This window comes from Ceratosolen solmsi, unplaced genomic scaffold (genome assembly GCF_000503995.2).
Source record: "Ceratosolen solmsi marchali unplaced genomic scaffold, CerSol_1.0 scaffold11, whole genome shotgun sequence".
NCBI lineage: Eukaryota > Metazoa > Arthropoda > Insecta > Hymenoptera > Agaonidae > Ceratosolen > Ceratosolen solmsi.
Genome location: NW_011948416.1, coordinates 8,903,369 through 8,920,940, shown reverse-complemented (window position 1 = coordinate 8,920,940; position 17,572 = coordinate 8,903,369). Strand labels below are relative to the sequence as shown.

The window sequence follows — 17,572 nt, the reverse complement described above, 5'->3', positions numbered from 1 at the left end:
TTTGTTTTTGCTTTTGTTTTTGGACATTTCGCAGCTTGTTACACAGCTCGTATTTTAGTGGCTAATTTTTTTTTTATACGTGCTAAATCTGGATTATAAATATGTTAATTATAAAAAATTGTTAAAAGTGAATTTATGAATCATCGATATTCATATTCGCTTGAGCTTTTTAATTCTATAATAAAGCAATGATGTCGCTGGAAATATCCATTAAAATGACTGACTTTAATAAATTAACGAAAGTCCTTCGTTAATTCATTAAAGCACAACCCGACTTCGAACTTCGGACTTTAGTAACCATTCAGTATTCATCTTTAAATGTCACAAACGGATCATTCAATCATAATATAATGAATTCTCCTTAAGTAATAGCATGAAATTTTAATGTCCCAATATAATCACAATTTATTAATATATATTTCTAATTATTATATAACATTTTATCGCAGAAGTAATTTTACCTAAAACCATGAGAACCCAATGGTCAAGCAATTTTCAATCCATTACTCACTCATTGATGAAAGAGTCTACCATGGGGTGAGGCGGAATTGTCAAAATTATAATTGACAAGTCGACTTCGTTTTAAGTAACTCGCATACTCGCTAGTACGAACATTATTAAAATCAGCAACTTCATAATAACAAAATGCTCTCCACTGGTATGCCAACGCAATATTTCCATTAGAGTGAAAGTTATAGCGGAAAGCGGATTCAATTAAAGTCACCAGCATATGCAAAGTAAACATTGCGGTGTCGCGCGACGCTTAATATAGACAACATGAGCTGGTGATTCTCAAAGGGCGCATGTTGAGATACGCACGAAAACGCGAGGACAATGACATCCTCATTATATGCGATCGACTAACAAAGGATGAGGACAGATGTATGTCGAAGGGAGAGGGATTGGGAGAGAGAGCAGACCCTCATGCGATTTAATTTATCGAGCGATAGTGGATCGGTTTGTATCGCTATTTTCGACGAGCTTGGAAACGTCACAAAAGCGGCTAAATTTTCGATGGGTTGGCGATATACGCACATAAGTGAGTGAACATTCGTGATTCTATGTAGTTGAAAGGTAGTAATTATACCTCGGAATGTTCGACAGCTTCCTTTATTTAGAGAAAATTTGTGGGTTGCCGATTTCAGCATGAAATGATGCTCGATCTGCATCTATTCAATGGAAAATTAATTCCATTTAATCAATGATTTCTTCTTCAAATGGCAGCTAATCCAATAAATTGAATGTAGATTAAAAACAACATTATTTTAAATATTTTTCGATAATACATTATTATTAGCGATCTTCTAATTATATCGAAAAAATATAAATTATTAATTCGGAAGATATTGAAATACTTGGCATAGGGCTTAATTAACCAGATATATGTTCCTCTTGTTAAGCAGTTGATAACAAAAACGTAAATCGAATCTTTCGAAAACTAGTTTATCCTTCTTATTCGATCCTTCTGATGCAGATTTGGATATTGACGATTTAAATTGAAGCTTATAAGCTAATGATTAAAATATAAGTTATTAGTTTTAATAATATGATGAAACCTTGCTATATAGATGTAAGTAATAAGATAATCAACCGAGTAAGTAATTGAATCGACACTACATCAAAAGAAATTAGTATTAAGTAATTATATATATATATATATATATATATATATATATATATATATATATATATATAATACCATATAAGAATAATTATGCGTATACTACATTATTACACTATATTGTCGATATATTACTATGTAATACACACATTTATACAGCTATATATACGGATGCGATGCATGTAAATGATTAATCAAAGATATTAACACAAATTGTAATAAATTATTAAAATTTTAAACTATAAATTAATGAAATAATAGTGCCAGTATAATTCATATAATATACATAGAAAACTATTTGTAATCTATTTAGTAATCCGAATGAACCGATATATGTATACTTTGACACTAATAAAAGCCTTTAATAAGATATTATTATTACTCTAGTAATAATTTTTGTTATAATTAATATACTATTAAATAATTAAAATACTATATAAGAAAAATCTTCTTAATATAACTGCCTAAAGCAATACTGGATAATTTAAAAATAAATATGACAACCTTAGCAAGGATAAATCATATTAAAATACAAATAAAATATCATCTATTTATGTCTCTAAGAAAAATAATTTTCTTTAATGAAGAAATAAAATAATTTGATTATTTGAACGAAAATTGCGAAAATGCCAAGATATATTGAGAAATTCCATTTTAAAAATCTTTTTCTATTATTTTTATATTATTGCATTACCCAGTTGAACATTAATGATTAATCTACAACTAAATTTATTATACATAATTAATAGATGTCATTACATTTCGAAAGCCACCGGTTATTTTTTTAAAATATAAAAAATTCTCTAAATAAAAATTTAACATGATAATATGATCGATAAACGTGACTAAAACAGTATTCGGTATTACATGGTTTATTTAATATTTCATGCAATATAATGTAATCTAACGTTTAATTAGAAACTTTACAATTTCTGAAACAACATTTTTCTCCTTTCAACTTTATTTTTAATAAGATAGTCAATTACAAAACAACAATATAACATAATATAAAACATTAAATATAATTTATATATAAATGTAAATTATGGCTTTCATATTTTATTGGCTTATTTTAATTAAGTAAATAATAACTATGTGTGAGTCGTATAAATCATCGTATTGAATAATTCGTTTAGTGAAGGATTCTCAATTTACACAACTGGTGTTTTCAACCACTATTGTCTTTCCTCGCTAATTCGTTCATTGCAAATTGCAGGCGAATTCTGACATGTGAGTAAAAAGCGGATAATTAATGATGGACGATTTTGTACTCCATTATCAGAATATTTCTTATAATAATTTATTTACGTAATAAAAGTGGTTCTGTATATGGAATTATAATATAATAATTACATTTTATTGGAAGTAGTATATTAAAATTAAAAATTAAAAATTAATTTTCATCTTATATTGACTTATTTTTTTATGCAGCAGTATTATAAATATTGAATTTTGCAATATTTAGCTAGAAATTGTTGTTTTTATTTTTCAATAAATAGAATCAGAAATCTCCAATTAAAATAATTCCTTTAAAATATTTAATTATAAATAAAAATATGTATTTTACAATTTTCTGCTACTAGTTGTATAATTTTACTAGCTTCTTTCAAATTATTATTTTTATACTCATATTGGATATTTTTATTTTAACCGATTCATAAAGCTTATTAATTATTTTTCATATATTATTAGACAATAATTTCAATCGAAATGATTATCTTAATAGAGAGTAATGATTGGCTTATGTATATTTTTCTTAAATATTTCAAGTCATAACTTATAATTAGTCCTTCCTGGCTTAGAAATCTTTCGTCGTCACATTTCCAATGTATATTGCATCCTTGTATGTTTCGTATGTTTAACGCTTTTATTTTTTACTTCATGAATCTATGATTATACCTTAGCATTCCTATTTTATACAATGGCTTCTAATAACACAGTATATCGCGAACAATATTTTCTTTTCGGCTGTTTAATTTTATTAAATAATGTCGGCTCGTGCAATATTAGAACGTCTACATCGAGAACCTATGATGAATCAAAAAAAAAAAAAAAAAAAAAATTTGTTATGCGTAATATCTAAATTAAGGGAAATAAATTAATTAAAAATAACACATTGTAAGTAATAAATGCCAATGAAAAACACAATTGGTAAACATTTACGCAAAGATATACAAATAAAAATATGTAATTCCTGTATCGTGAATGACACATATAACTAAGAATTATCGACTGTCTTCAATTCTCCGATAAATGAAAAGAAATTATTAATTGACTGACAATATATTTAATGCCTCTTACATAAAGTAATGGCCCTAGTATTTTGTATAGATTTACGAAACTAGAGAAGCCACTCGTTAGGCAAATTCAAGCAAGATATTTTCCGTGCGTGTGCTGAATGTCGGCGTGACCGGAAAATATTTTAGATTAGCATATTTTAGGTCATTATAAGTTAAGTCATACACCGACTTGGGCTAAAGTTTTAATGATGTAGTATATCGATCATTATATATCAAAGTACTTTCCTATAACATTAAGCTATATTATTTATAAGATAAGATTTTATAGACTCTATAGTCATAAAAATTATCAATTTATTTTTATTATTACAAGTAAATACGATAAATATGTCAAATAACGTTAAGTATTTATATATTTATGGCGTTTAATACAATTATTTATGATAAAAAATAACAATTAACTCTTATTTAAATTTAAGAAAATTTTATATTCACACATAAATCGTAACATTGGCATATTTCTATTAATTTAAAAATATTTGATATGTAATGAAAATTCGTTTAAATAATAATATAGGAACTCAAGTTTATCCAAGTACCAATGAATAACTTAAATGGTAAAAGTGCACGAAAATGCAATTGCTTGATGTATGTAATTCCAAGCTCGTCAGATCTTTTACACCGAGTACACACTCAAGCTAATACTTACACAATCAAAGTAATTAGGAAATGAAAGTATTATAAAGGCAAATGTAAACGCTTAATACTCGTTTAATATATATTCGACATATATTATATAAATATGATCTTTTCCAAGATTATTACGTACCTAATGAAGCTAAATAATAAATTAACATTATTGTAAAGGATGCGCTTGTATACTGTGATTACATAACTTTCTATTAATTTAGATAAAACTGAAAGCCCTATTTATTTAAGATATATGAAGAAATCAATTATTGAAGCATATGCTTAGCAATAAATATTAATCTTTTTATTTAATTACATGTTGTTACTTGGTTTTATTATAATGTATTAAATAATAAAATGTAATAATATTTATACATTTGCATATAAATAAATATTTACTCAAAAATCATCTAAAATTTTGTCCAACTGGAATTACCTAACTTATTACGCCTTTCCCGATGTGAAACTACGTTAGAGCCAACCCGTGTAAAAGTTAATGAAAATGAAATAAAAAAAATAAAGTTTTCTCGTTTGCTGTACTTGTATCGAAGAGCCTTGCCATCAGACTTAACGAACCAACAAGAGCAAAAGAGCTAGAGAGATAGATTGAGAAAGGAGAAAGTGAGAGTGAGAAAGGCTAAGTAGAACAGACAAAATAGAGAGAAACAGAGATTAAGCGAGCGGGAGAAACGTTGATAGTGATAGAGAAGACGAGTAAATCAAAGACAAAACTTGAAGAAACGAAAACAAAAGAAGAAGAAAATGGAATAAATAAGTTACAATTGAAGAAAATGAGTTGCACGGAAAGTTCTTTAATTTCTAGTATCATAATTCGTCACCAAGTAAACGGTTTACTTCCAGTATAAAAGAAAAATAATTTATATTCTACTTCCATATATGATTGATTCTTAACTAATTGAATAAGAAAGTATATATAGATACTACATTTTAGCAGGGAAACTTTTGAATATAGATTTTTCTTCTTTTTCTTCCCCCGTAGATCATTGGTTATTCTTCGAGATGCTTGACGTAATGCGAACTACTTATACTACTTGTACGAATTATCGATCACTTCTTTCTTCATTTGCATTTCGTCTTAGTGTGTAGCACGAAGATTACTCTCAAATGAAATACCAAACGCTTTACGTGATTTCATTTTTAATTGCATTGATTTTTTCCATGTAAGAAGAGGTAAGGACCACCAATCCATGAATTGTAAATATTTATCAAATTATATTAATTATTTCCAAATGTAATTATCAATTGAATTAAACAAATGAATAATAAATAATAAATGATGGCAATAATTAATTAATCAATAAATAATAAATTAATAATAATTATTATTGGGAATATTATGTAATGTTTATTATTGCAATTAATTGCAAAGTGCCTTAATAATAAGATTGAAAAATATTGAATGTTTAGGCATGAATAATCGTATTATAAAGTATCATATTATTTTATTGCATCGTCAATAAAAGGTCTCTAGTTAAGCTTAATTGGTACATAAGCAGTCGTTATTTATTAAAATTATTTCATTTGATCTATGAATTAATATATTTGAAAAATAATTCATTCGGTACTCAATTTTAGTTTTTTTTTTTTTTTTTTTTTTTTTTTTTTTTTTTTGAATTTCTATTTCTGTCCATTCTACGTGCATTTATTTAGGTAAAAATTGTCTACATAAATTAGAAAAATTAACATAATCGTGTCGAATAGATAACGACATATTTTCCATCTTTATATCACGAGGCATTTACTAAAATGCTAAAATCTCGCTCCCCTTCATTCATAGTAACTACTGTCACTTTTATTCTCACGCCGAACAGTGGGAAACACTCGTGAACTCTACCAACAGTTGTACTAGCAAAAACGAAATACTTTTTTTCAGACTCGTGCCGGAAAAACGACCTGCATCGTCGGCGGCTCATCTCATGGAGTTTGCATTTAAATTTACAATCTTCCGACACTCGTAGCACTTTTCATGAATTCACAGCGTAAATCCGTAACGCCCTCGCGAAAAGAGATTCGAGGAAAAATGCAAAATACGAGTTGGCTTGAAATACCGTAAGTGATTTTGCGTCTGATTGACTGGCTTACGGCATCCGACGCTATTTTCAATCGTCTGAAGCTCAAATCTAAGAGTTTCGAATTTGTGCGAATTTTCAAATCGAATGCCATGACAAATTCATATAAACATGTCATGTAATTATCTAATGTTTTGTATGCAAAATCTTTCAAGTTTTTTCTTGATTTTCCAAATATGATTGATTTAAACGAAGCATAAAGTACTTAACTCACTGCACTTTATATCCAGTGACAATTTTTAATCGATATTATTATTTCATTTAAAACTATTTAATTTTATAAGTATTTAAGCTTAACGAATATGGGATTGTAATTTAACTTACGTAATATTTTATTGCTAACATACATTTATATCACATTACTTAGCATTACATACGAAAATCTATTAATTTTATTTAGCAATTATTTAATATTGTTATTTAATTATAAATTTAACAAATTCAATTATTCATGAATATTAAATAGAAAATAAATTTCAAATATATTGTTCAATCATATAATTTAATATCCTGTATTTTCTTCGATTCAACTTCACTAATCTAACTAACTCGAATCTATAATTTTACGCATAAAATGAGAAATAATTTTGTAATCATTAATGAAGAGTTTGAAATTTTTTAGAAATTAAATTATAAAAATATTTAAAATTCAAATTAAATTAAAGTAAAATTTGAAAAAAGTCCACTTACGATAAATAAAAATTATTCATTTTAAATACTACGCACAGAATTTGAAATTCTTGTTGCCTCATGAATTTAATAATAACTAATACATTAAATTAGATATAAAGATAAGCGATATCAAATAATTGGAGAATTTAGAATTTAAAAGTATAATGAATATATGAGTTTATAATTTTTTAGATGCGCGCTTAAACATTGAAATATACCAATTGCATTTTATTTAAGAGTATCGATAATAAATATATGTCTTGTGTGGTCAATTCTGACGAAAACTCAACCAAAATATTATATTCTCGATTAAGCGGTAAAATAATGCTTATCTTAATTTTGTTGTGAAAAATTATGTTTCACAATATATTTTTAAACTTTTGATATTATATCAGTTGTTAATAAACTATATATAAAATTTTAATTATTATCTGATACTTATCTGTACAATTGATTCTATTGTCTAATTTCTGGCGCATAAACTTGCACTAAATCGAACATTAAAATCGAAGATTTAATGAACAACAATTGATAATCGTTATAGCCTTGGTGAACGTTTCATTTTTAGTTTTCCTTTCTGTTTTTTAAATTAAAAAAATCTTTCAAACCACATAAAATTTATAATCTAACCTTCCTACTTTAATATTTCAATCTACTATAGTACATGAGCTAATCAGAGCGAAAGCATTGTTTTTGCAAAATCTTATCTACTTCCGTATGACTGGCTATCAAAGTATCCAGATGAATGATTTTATCAAACACGACAGTTTCAAGATATCTATCCACTATTCTCATTCATCTATTATTCGTCTCTTAGCATTAAATTAAAAAAAAAAAAAAAAAAACAATAGAAAAAAAAAAATAAAAAAAAAAGAAAAAACAATGGGGAGTATAATCTGCGCAAAGCCATAGCTGCAGCAACTACAATCTGACCGGTTTCTGTCAGTGATAAGATAAGGCAATAATTTACCTCACTCACTAGCACGATTAATTAATGTAAATAGCTCGTTAATTAGTCGAGCGATTCGTCTATCGTGTATTCCTAGTGCCCATACCACCCCTCCCCCTCCCCAAGCCTCTTGCCACTCTCTCTCTCTCTCTCTCTCTCTTGCCAAGATGGCAGGATTGTCTCTCTGGCAGCTTCCCCAGCTTTTTTTGCAAAAACTAGATTCTGCTAGTGAGCCATATGTCGTTCCTGAAGTGCGATAGGTCGATAGGTATGACCTCCGCAGCTACGAAAATTGTGTGCTTCGAGCTCGTACCATAAGAATGTACGATACAAGGTTTTCCTCCTCCCTGGAATGAAGCCATGCACTTACAGTATTTATTGTACTGCAGCGCATCGATCCAAACTTGAATATTACTCTTATAAGTATTCTTACCAGTTATAATTAATTAATGCTGATATATAAATCATAACTAGTTTTTCTATCTGGCTAATTCAAGCTAACGGCAAGCCAATGCCAATCCAACGCCAAGCCAACGCCAAGCCAACGCCAAGCCAACGCCAAGCCAACGTCAAGCCAGCTACATCCAGCAAACCATATATTGTAAAAAATCTTTTCATTTACAAATCCTCTGCGCACATAGATTTATCAATTACATTATTCAAATTCAGAAAAATTCACCATTAATTAAATGTATTGGATTCGTTAGGAATAATGGGAAGAATCTCTAATATCGTAAAGTAAACGTATATAAATGAATTTACTATAATGAAATATGAAAGGACAATAATTCAAATCCTGTAGACAGTGGCAGCTTCGAAAGAAAAAAATTTCGTTTTTAATTTCGTTGTATAGACGGGATAAAAGAATCTCACGTCCTAGCAGTTAGATAGGGAAAAAGTCGAGCTGAACGCCAGATGCGAAGAACGTGAAACATAACCGGACGAAATGAGCGAAACGTGCTAAGCGACAGCGTCCACGCTTTCAATTATTTATGTCCTCGACATTTTCTCAGTCCCTTCGTCTCTCTTACGCTCTTTCCATGCATAAATATATTCCCGCGCGCGCACACAAACACACACACACACACACACACACACACACACACATATATATATATATATATTCATATATTTGTGTATTCATCTGCTTATCCATATCTATCCAAGTAAATAAGCATTAATATGTCATCTATCATTAGATTTAACTATTTATTAATCTTATTTATATATATGATAATTTATATATCTACGCGTTCGTCCAGATATCCATACGTCCATCCTTCTATCCAATTATCCATATATTCACTCATTGATTAATCTATCTATTTTCTCTGTATACGCACCTCCTCCTATATCTATCTATACTTATTATATCTATCAAACGATCTATCTATCTCTCGCTATGATCTACGCGACAAATAGATTGAATTTTCAACAGTGATAAAAATACGGTTGTCAATATTGTTAGGGATCGGCTACCGGACGGTTCGTGTCGAGAGGATCAAATTTATCGCTTTCACTCACCAAGGAAATGAATGAGAAACAAAATCCGTGCCATACAAACCTAAAATTCTAGACCCGGAATTTTAAATTCGTTCGAGCACAATTATCAATGGAATTTGCTTTCTTAATTATTTCAACTCAACCATATCGTAATTTATTAGTAAATTAATTATACTTATAAATTTAATCTTACCGAAGAACTAAACAGTCAAATTTATTTCACTCCATATATTTAAAGAAGATGTTGCAAAGCTGCACTTTTCACAGAAATAAAAGATATAAAATACACTTTAATCAGAATTTTATGTTATTATTATGACATAACATTAATTTTGCGTAATAATCAGTGTGCAATTACAGTATTATAATAAGCTTAACTGTATAGCGTAGGATCCAGCATTCCATCCAGAATTCCAATTTACTAATTATAAAGTGTAAATTAACGTTTCTATAAAAATTAATTTCAATATATCTAACTTATTATTATCTATCTTATTATCGTTATCATTATCATTGTCATTATTATTACTACTGCTACTACTATTACTACTACTACTACTACTACTACTACTACTACTACTACTACTACTACTACCACTACTATTATTATTATTATTATTATTATTATCATTAATAAACTAATAAATATAACTATCAGATTGAAAATGATTGTAAGAAATAAATATATCGTAAGAGAGATAGCCGCAGCAAGGTATATATAAAATATGAACCAATTATTCCAGATAAAATTGTAGATTATAAACATTAATTTGTCATAAAAATATTTATCAGCGTCAAAAAGTCTCAAAGCAAAAATAACTGAAAGACGGTTAAACGACCACCGAGTGCCGAGTATGACAAGATACAAAGGACGAAACGAATCGACAGACAACAGAGAAAGAGGATAAAGTTACGAGAATTGACGCTTCTTAGTAATGTCATGGCATCGAGCTCGTACTTGATATGTTAATTAGCCGTATTGTTGCCAGGAGGCATGAAGAGAAATGGCCTCCGAGTCACGCCCGTTAACGAGGAAAATTTCCAATTAAACCGCCATAGAAATTCACTGGCTCGGCTCTCACGGCTCATGATGCCCTTAGCCGACCCCGTAGTCTCGCTTTCCCCGCCCACGCCGACCTACGAGAACGACTCGTCGTCGGTAGAAAACAATCTCGCGCTTTCGGCGTACCCTGATGACGATGCCTTAGTCGCGGAATAGTGACGTAGTACGTCTAAAGGAATTTCAGGACGAGGCCTTTTGTGGAAGCCACGGTTCCACTAGCGCTATCGTCGACACTTTTATTGGCTGATGGAGACGCCGCTTGGATCGCGTGGACTGAGTATGCAAAAGTATTTAAAACCGAGGTGGAAATGGAATATGAACCACCAAGGCAGGATAATAATAGTCTGCCCTTAATTTCGTAAATCCAAGCGAAGCTCGTAAATGAAAAAATTCTTAAAACTCTCCACATGCATACCTCGTTAGTTTTTACTTTATTTTAAAAGTTTGAAATTGATGAGAGACTATTAAATGAAAATATTTGAAAAGGCTTCTTGTACAATTGAGATTATTTAAATATCGATCGTGTCATAATGAAATAAAAAAGTTTCAGACTTCGGTGATAAATAATAAACAATCATCTATATAGTTTTTACATTTGATAAAATCATTAATGTCTTGTTGGATTCCGTTACGACATTATCTATTATATGATATCATTATATGCAATTTATAGAAGTCATTCAACAAATCCATTGAAATAAAATAAATTCGTATTTACCTTAATTACATAATACACACATGGATATTTCTGTGATATGATTCAACAAAATATAAATTTATACATTATACTTACTAATAAATAATATATATATATATATATATATATACATACATATATAGAGTGAGAGAGAGTGAGAGAGTGAGAGAGAGAGAGAGAGAGAGAGAGGGAGAGAGTGAAAAATAAGATCGTTGGGCATAGTATGTCGAATATACTTGTCATTAAATAACTCCAAGAAAATTTTATCATTTCATTGCAGAAGTATGATCGACTCCCAGTTTGAGAGATCGAATAATAATAATAATAATAGCAAAACTGCATCTATAAATAGCAGAAGAAAATATTTAGTCTTAAGTATTACATACTTAGATAATTAATTTTATTCGTTTGTCCATATTTTACTTTTCATAACTGTAAAATTTTTATCCTTCCATTTATCATATCTATCGCTTATTAAATTTAACGCGATCTATCAATTATTTTCCTAGATATGCGCAAATACACGCTCGAAGACACCTCGCTGATATTTTTTCTCGATTATTTTGCAGATGCGAGGGCGGCTGGCTGCAGTTCGAAGGCGGAGCCAGGATTTGCGGACGTAATTCCAGGCTGCAGCAGCCTATTGTACTTTTCTCCGACAAGCCCGAACCCGTTTTGCACATGCAGTAAGTCCGTTAAAAAGCCACTGTATCTGAATTAATTTCTCTCTCTCTCTCTTTCTCTCTCTCTCTCTCTCTCTCTCTCTCTCTCTCTCTCTCGTTAGGTCTCTTGGATCGATGCGAAAAAATCCTATTCCAATACATTTGAATATAATGCAATTTTGTTCTATGTGGTTTTCTTTGTTTGAAAAAGAGCTTTTCAGGAGGTATACATGAAGCTTCACTTTGTCGAGATTAATAAATGTTCGGGGATCGTTATTGCCTGACTAATTCTTTAAATAATTTAATTATAAAATTTATGACGTATATATCGACTTTGTAAATGTAAATATTGATTTAGCGTTAATTTAATTCATTGGTTTAATGATTAATACCATTTTTAATGTAACATAATAAAAATATATATATATATATTATAAGCATCATAATATTTTTGATGTGAAGCATATTTTTATCGTGTAAAAATGATTATGCGAACATTTTTCTTCTTCTAAATTTAAAGACGTAAATTTTTTGATTTTTTTTTCCAATTTCTCGAACGAGAATTCTACATAATAAAAGGGACGATTCAATCTTCACAATATCATGTAAACTAAAATACAATTAGTCCATAATGATAAGAGTAAATTCAATGAATCAATATATCCGAGGATTTTTTGTATAATTAGTGGAATATCAGTTATTCGAATGAAATTGAGATAATTATTGATATTATGAGATAAGAATACAGATAATTGGCGTAAATTAATTAATTATATTGATGGTTATATATTTAAAGTTAAATGATCGTACACGCATAAGTGTCACAAGTTGAAAATAATAAGAATAATTTATTCAAAACCCTTTAATTTAATAGATAAATTGTATTGGTTAGTAAAAGTTTTTAACAACACCGGTTCAAATTATTATCTAGTTCGTCTAAAACTTTGAGATATGTGCGCGCGTGGGCGCGCGCGCGCGTGTGTGTGTGTGCGTTTATACGATAAAACGAAGAAGAATAATCAAATTAAGTAATTACTTAAGTGGTTTCGATCATACCATTCGTCAAGTTGGTCAACTATACTTGTTCTCCGGCTTTCGTTATTTTATTTATTATTTATGTTACTTTTATACACTGCTTACATGTCCATCTTCACAACTATGAAATATAATATGATTTCCATAAGCTCTTCAATTAAAAAATTATAATATTTTTAATGTTAAATGTTTCTTTAGTTTTTGTTTTATTTAATATTTAAGAAAACAATGTAATTTCTCGCTTAAGAAGATATGCGGATAAAATTTTCCAAAATGTTTGCACTTTTCTACGTATTTCAATGTTTTCCCATATTTTGTTATGAAAGTTTTGTAATTGTAAAATATTATCGATAATGTTTTATCTATTTTCACCTATATAGGGAAACATTATTATTAGAATTTATTATTACTGGTGTTGGATACAAGTGTAAAATACCTTTAAAATGTATGAAGTAATTACTCTTTCAACTAATTATTAAAATTAAAAATATATTTCATGAAATCTATTACCAACTAACCGAACGAACGAAGTAAATTAAAAACTTGAATACGATATTTATTGTGAATAAAATTTGTAAAACTTCTTATATATGTATTTACTTTACGTACAGAATTTATATTAAAATTAAATTTATCGCTAATCGCGGATCCGCTACGGTTTTATCACCTTAACTTTCTCGCGTAGCTCCTGCGGATAATTGTAGCGAGTATCCTGGGAATAGTCGCTCTCAGACATGATTCCACCTCTCCTTGGGGCTGTGATGCTGGATTTGGCGCTACGCTGGCCAAGATGTCGACTCAGCCTCTGGATGCTGCCGTACTCGCGTAGAAAAATGAGATCGATCGATCTCAGCTGCGCCAAGTCGATGAATTTTCATCGATGGCTCGTTGGTCGAACGTCGAATATTCGTTATTATCACCAAGACATGGGAGAAGAGGACGCTATGTCACAAGGGGATGACGCTTATCTAGGAAAAGCATGTTTATCGCGTGGCTGAAAAAATCTTGCCAACCGTACACCAATGCAACTTATTTTCTTTTAGGGCACTGGCGGTGACTCGGACGCGTTAACAATCATCCCTCGTCCTCTCGGCGACGAAAATCCTAGCAATCTTCAATAAACTTCTCCAACTTCTCATTTTTCAAGCCAAAGAAATTTTAATACTTACCGCACGTCCTCAACAAGTTCTGGATAAACGATGCCAGCTGCTCCATTGCTGCATTCTGGCTTCTCGTCCAAGTTCGCAGTTTATCCGCAGTGCTGCCAAGCTAAGAAGTTGATTCGGTGATATTCAAAGTCCGGTTAACGGGCTCCTTTGTAATTTCCAAATACCTCTTCTCCTCTCGCCCCAAAAAAAGAATGGATTTCCCTCGGTATAATTCCTCGTTTGATGAGGTGTCGAGATACTTAGCTCTTTAACATCGACTAAAATCGATGTCAAAAGCAGATATGCATCGATTGTACTCGATAATGACATATTCAATGGCCTCCAGATGGTGAGAAGAATACGGGCGAAGAAACTTTTTATTTCTTTGACAATTGAGGTCACGTGCCTTCAAAAGGAAGCCCTTTCTCCCATTATCATATAGTTTAAAGTAATTAGGATGCTCCAACAGTGACTTGTTGTTGTATTACTTTCATTTTCCATCTCCCTCTACCTGTTGTACATACACCCACCTATGTGCTACATACCAAGTAAGATTGAAGTATCTCGTTAGAATACGAATATCTTATTTGCAATAAAATAAAAAATTGTACGTTTAAAATAATTTTAATTCGATACTTTACGAGTGAAAATATTTAAGAAAAAAACTCGTGCAATAAAATGAAATCGCTTAAAGATCGCAGCATTTAATCTCTCAATCTGCAAAATTGTGTTATTGCGCTTTCATTTTCTTCCTTTCATTAATCGGCGTTTCAATAATTTCATATATAACTATGAATAATGTAAATCCGAACGAATAAATATTTAATACAAACTTACCTGGTATTCTCGATTAAATCACAGGTTATAATTTCTATTTATCGATTTCCTTTGAATTATATCTCCATTTGATTATAATTGCTAGATAATTCGATTAAAACAAATAGTATTCCTAAATTTAATTTAATCCAATCTTGCAGTATTAAACTTACTCTTTACTTTTCCTTCTTCCTTATCCTTCATACATTTCTTGCGCCTTCTTTTTTCGTTTTTCTCTCTGCTTCGGCTCCACATTTTTTCCGCATCGATCTTCGTCTCTGTTAAAATTTCTTTATTTGATCATCGGCAAGAACCGAGTTCTCGGCGGCTCATTTACATTCTTATTAAATTGCCCCGTTAAAATTATAAGGAAATCTCGACTCGGAGTGGCTTGCTTATTCCTCCGTGTCCATCTTTTTTCGATTTCTAGTCGTCTTCTTTACTAATGTCTCTATTTCTTTACATCAGTCCTTCTCGTACATTCCATACAATATATGATATTCACTGTCGCACTTTATATTCAATTAAAATAATATATACGTACGTTTAAACCAAATCAACTATTACCGAGTTTTAAAAAAGAAATATAAATTAAATTGAAAAATATATACCTTACAAGGGAGAAATAATCATTGTAACTTTTAATGTTAAGTACATACACGAAATTACATTCGTAATATATCAGATAAATATATTTCAAAATAAAACACTATAAAACTGCTGAAACAGCATCCGATCTGTCAAACAATGAAAAAACTATGACTATGACAAGATAGCAGTCGATTTCATAAAACGCGAGGTTCATCAAGAGATTGCTGAGGCAGCATTCACTTCCTCTGCGATAGTCGTAATGGAAGTCAAATGAGTTATTTGAATATGGACGATATAAGTGGTCATCCCGTGAGATTTTGATTGAAATACTTTAACAGCAAACTTTAACGACGATACTTTCCAACGCAATGCGATATTATGATTAACTATTATATAAGTTTACGTAAATTTTCGTAACAAAAATGAGCGTAATTATGTTGCTTAAATAATTTCAATAAGAAGTTATCATATTTTAGATAATTTTATAATAGAAATATTATACTTAAAAAAAAAAATTAAAAAAAAAGACAAAGGTCCTTTGATATTTTATGACATAGAAACGATATTTATCCCTTTTGCGTACTATAAAAAGAAAGATAACGATATGTTAAAAAATTAGCTATTATTATACTTTTAAAGCAGATACTTTTAAAGCATATGACATATAAAATGAATAATTCTTAAAAAATATGCTATTATTATACTTTTAAAGCAGATACTTTTAAAGCATATGACATATAAAATGAATAATTCTTAAAAAATATAAGAACTTTTTTTTTTTTTTTTTTTTTTTTTTTTTTTTTTTAACTAATTAATTATTTTCTTATGTTAATTCATATAATGGTCTTTATAGTTAATACGATTAATATCAAATTTTAATTTAAACTTCAGTAAATTTTTTTATGTCGATTTATATATAATGTTCCTATACTTGTTACAAAATAACATGAAAGAATCAAAATTATGCACAAACTTTATCGCATAATACTTGAAAAGTTTATTATTATCGACTAACATTCATTGATTTTGATTATAAACTTTTGCCGTAGATTTATTAATGAATTAATATTTTAAACTTACCCAAGCTTATTTTTAATAAAAGCCTATGGTTATGCATAGTTACCTTGGAACTGTGGATAATACTTTGCAGTGCTTTTAATGTTTTAACGAAAATTCATTTATTCATATTTAATTAGTTTATATAATTGTAATCATTTGTATAAATAATTAATTCAGAGTAATATTAACTATAACTTTTTATTCATTATTTATAGCTACTAGCTTTATTCGAAAAATATTTTAAGCCGCTTTCGCTGTTAATACGCAAGATAAAACTAGTTTCTTCATAGTAATAATTCAAATCTTAGTTCCTGTAATCATTAGATTGCTTTTTATTTTACTTTACTGCCCCTAACAATCATTCCATTATAGTTGAACATCTAATTTTAAACAATGTAGAAAATTATGAAGTATAGGGTAGTATGAATAACTTTTATTTTCAAAAAAAAAATTTCTTAATTTTCAATATATTGAATATTTTAATATTTTCTTCAAAATTCAAAGAACATTAGGTAACTATCGATAGAAGGAATGAAAAAAATTAAACGATGTCAAGTATTGATTGTATTGAATCAACGAATGTAAAAATTGTTATCGAATTTATATTTATCTATTTTTCTTATAATTGTATCATAAATAAACTTGGAAGTAAATGCTTTTATTAATTTCAATAATGTACTCTTAATTAATTTTATTGATATAATTGAAATATTAATATAAATTTCACAAGTAATAT

At 29.1% G+C, this 17,572-nt stretch overlaps 1 protein-coding gene across 1 annotated transcript in view; it reads left to right on the top strand.

Moving 5' to 3' along the window:
- Positions 1–17,572, top strand: part of LOC105359497 (uncharacterized) — a 224,319-nt gene that overhangs the window by 82,644 nt on the left and 124,103 nt on the right. The window contains exon 4 of the mRNA XM_011496111.1: positions 12,095–12,211. Within this exon, the coding sequence (XP_011494413.1) occupies positions 12,095–12,211 (117 nt within the window). The remainder of the gene's footprint in view (positions 1–12,094; positions 12,212–17,572) is intronic.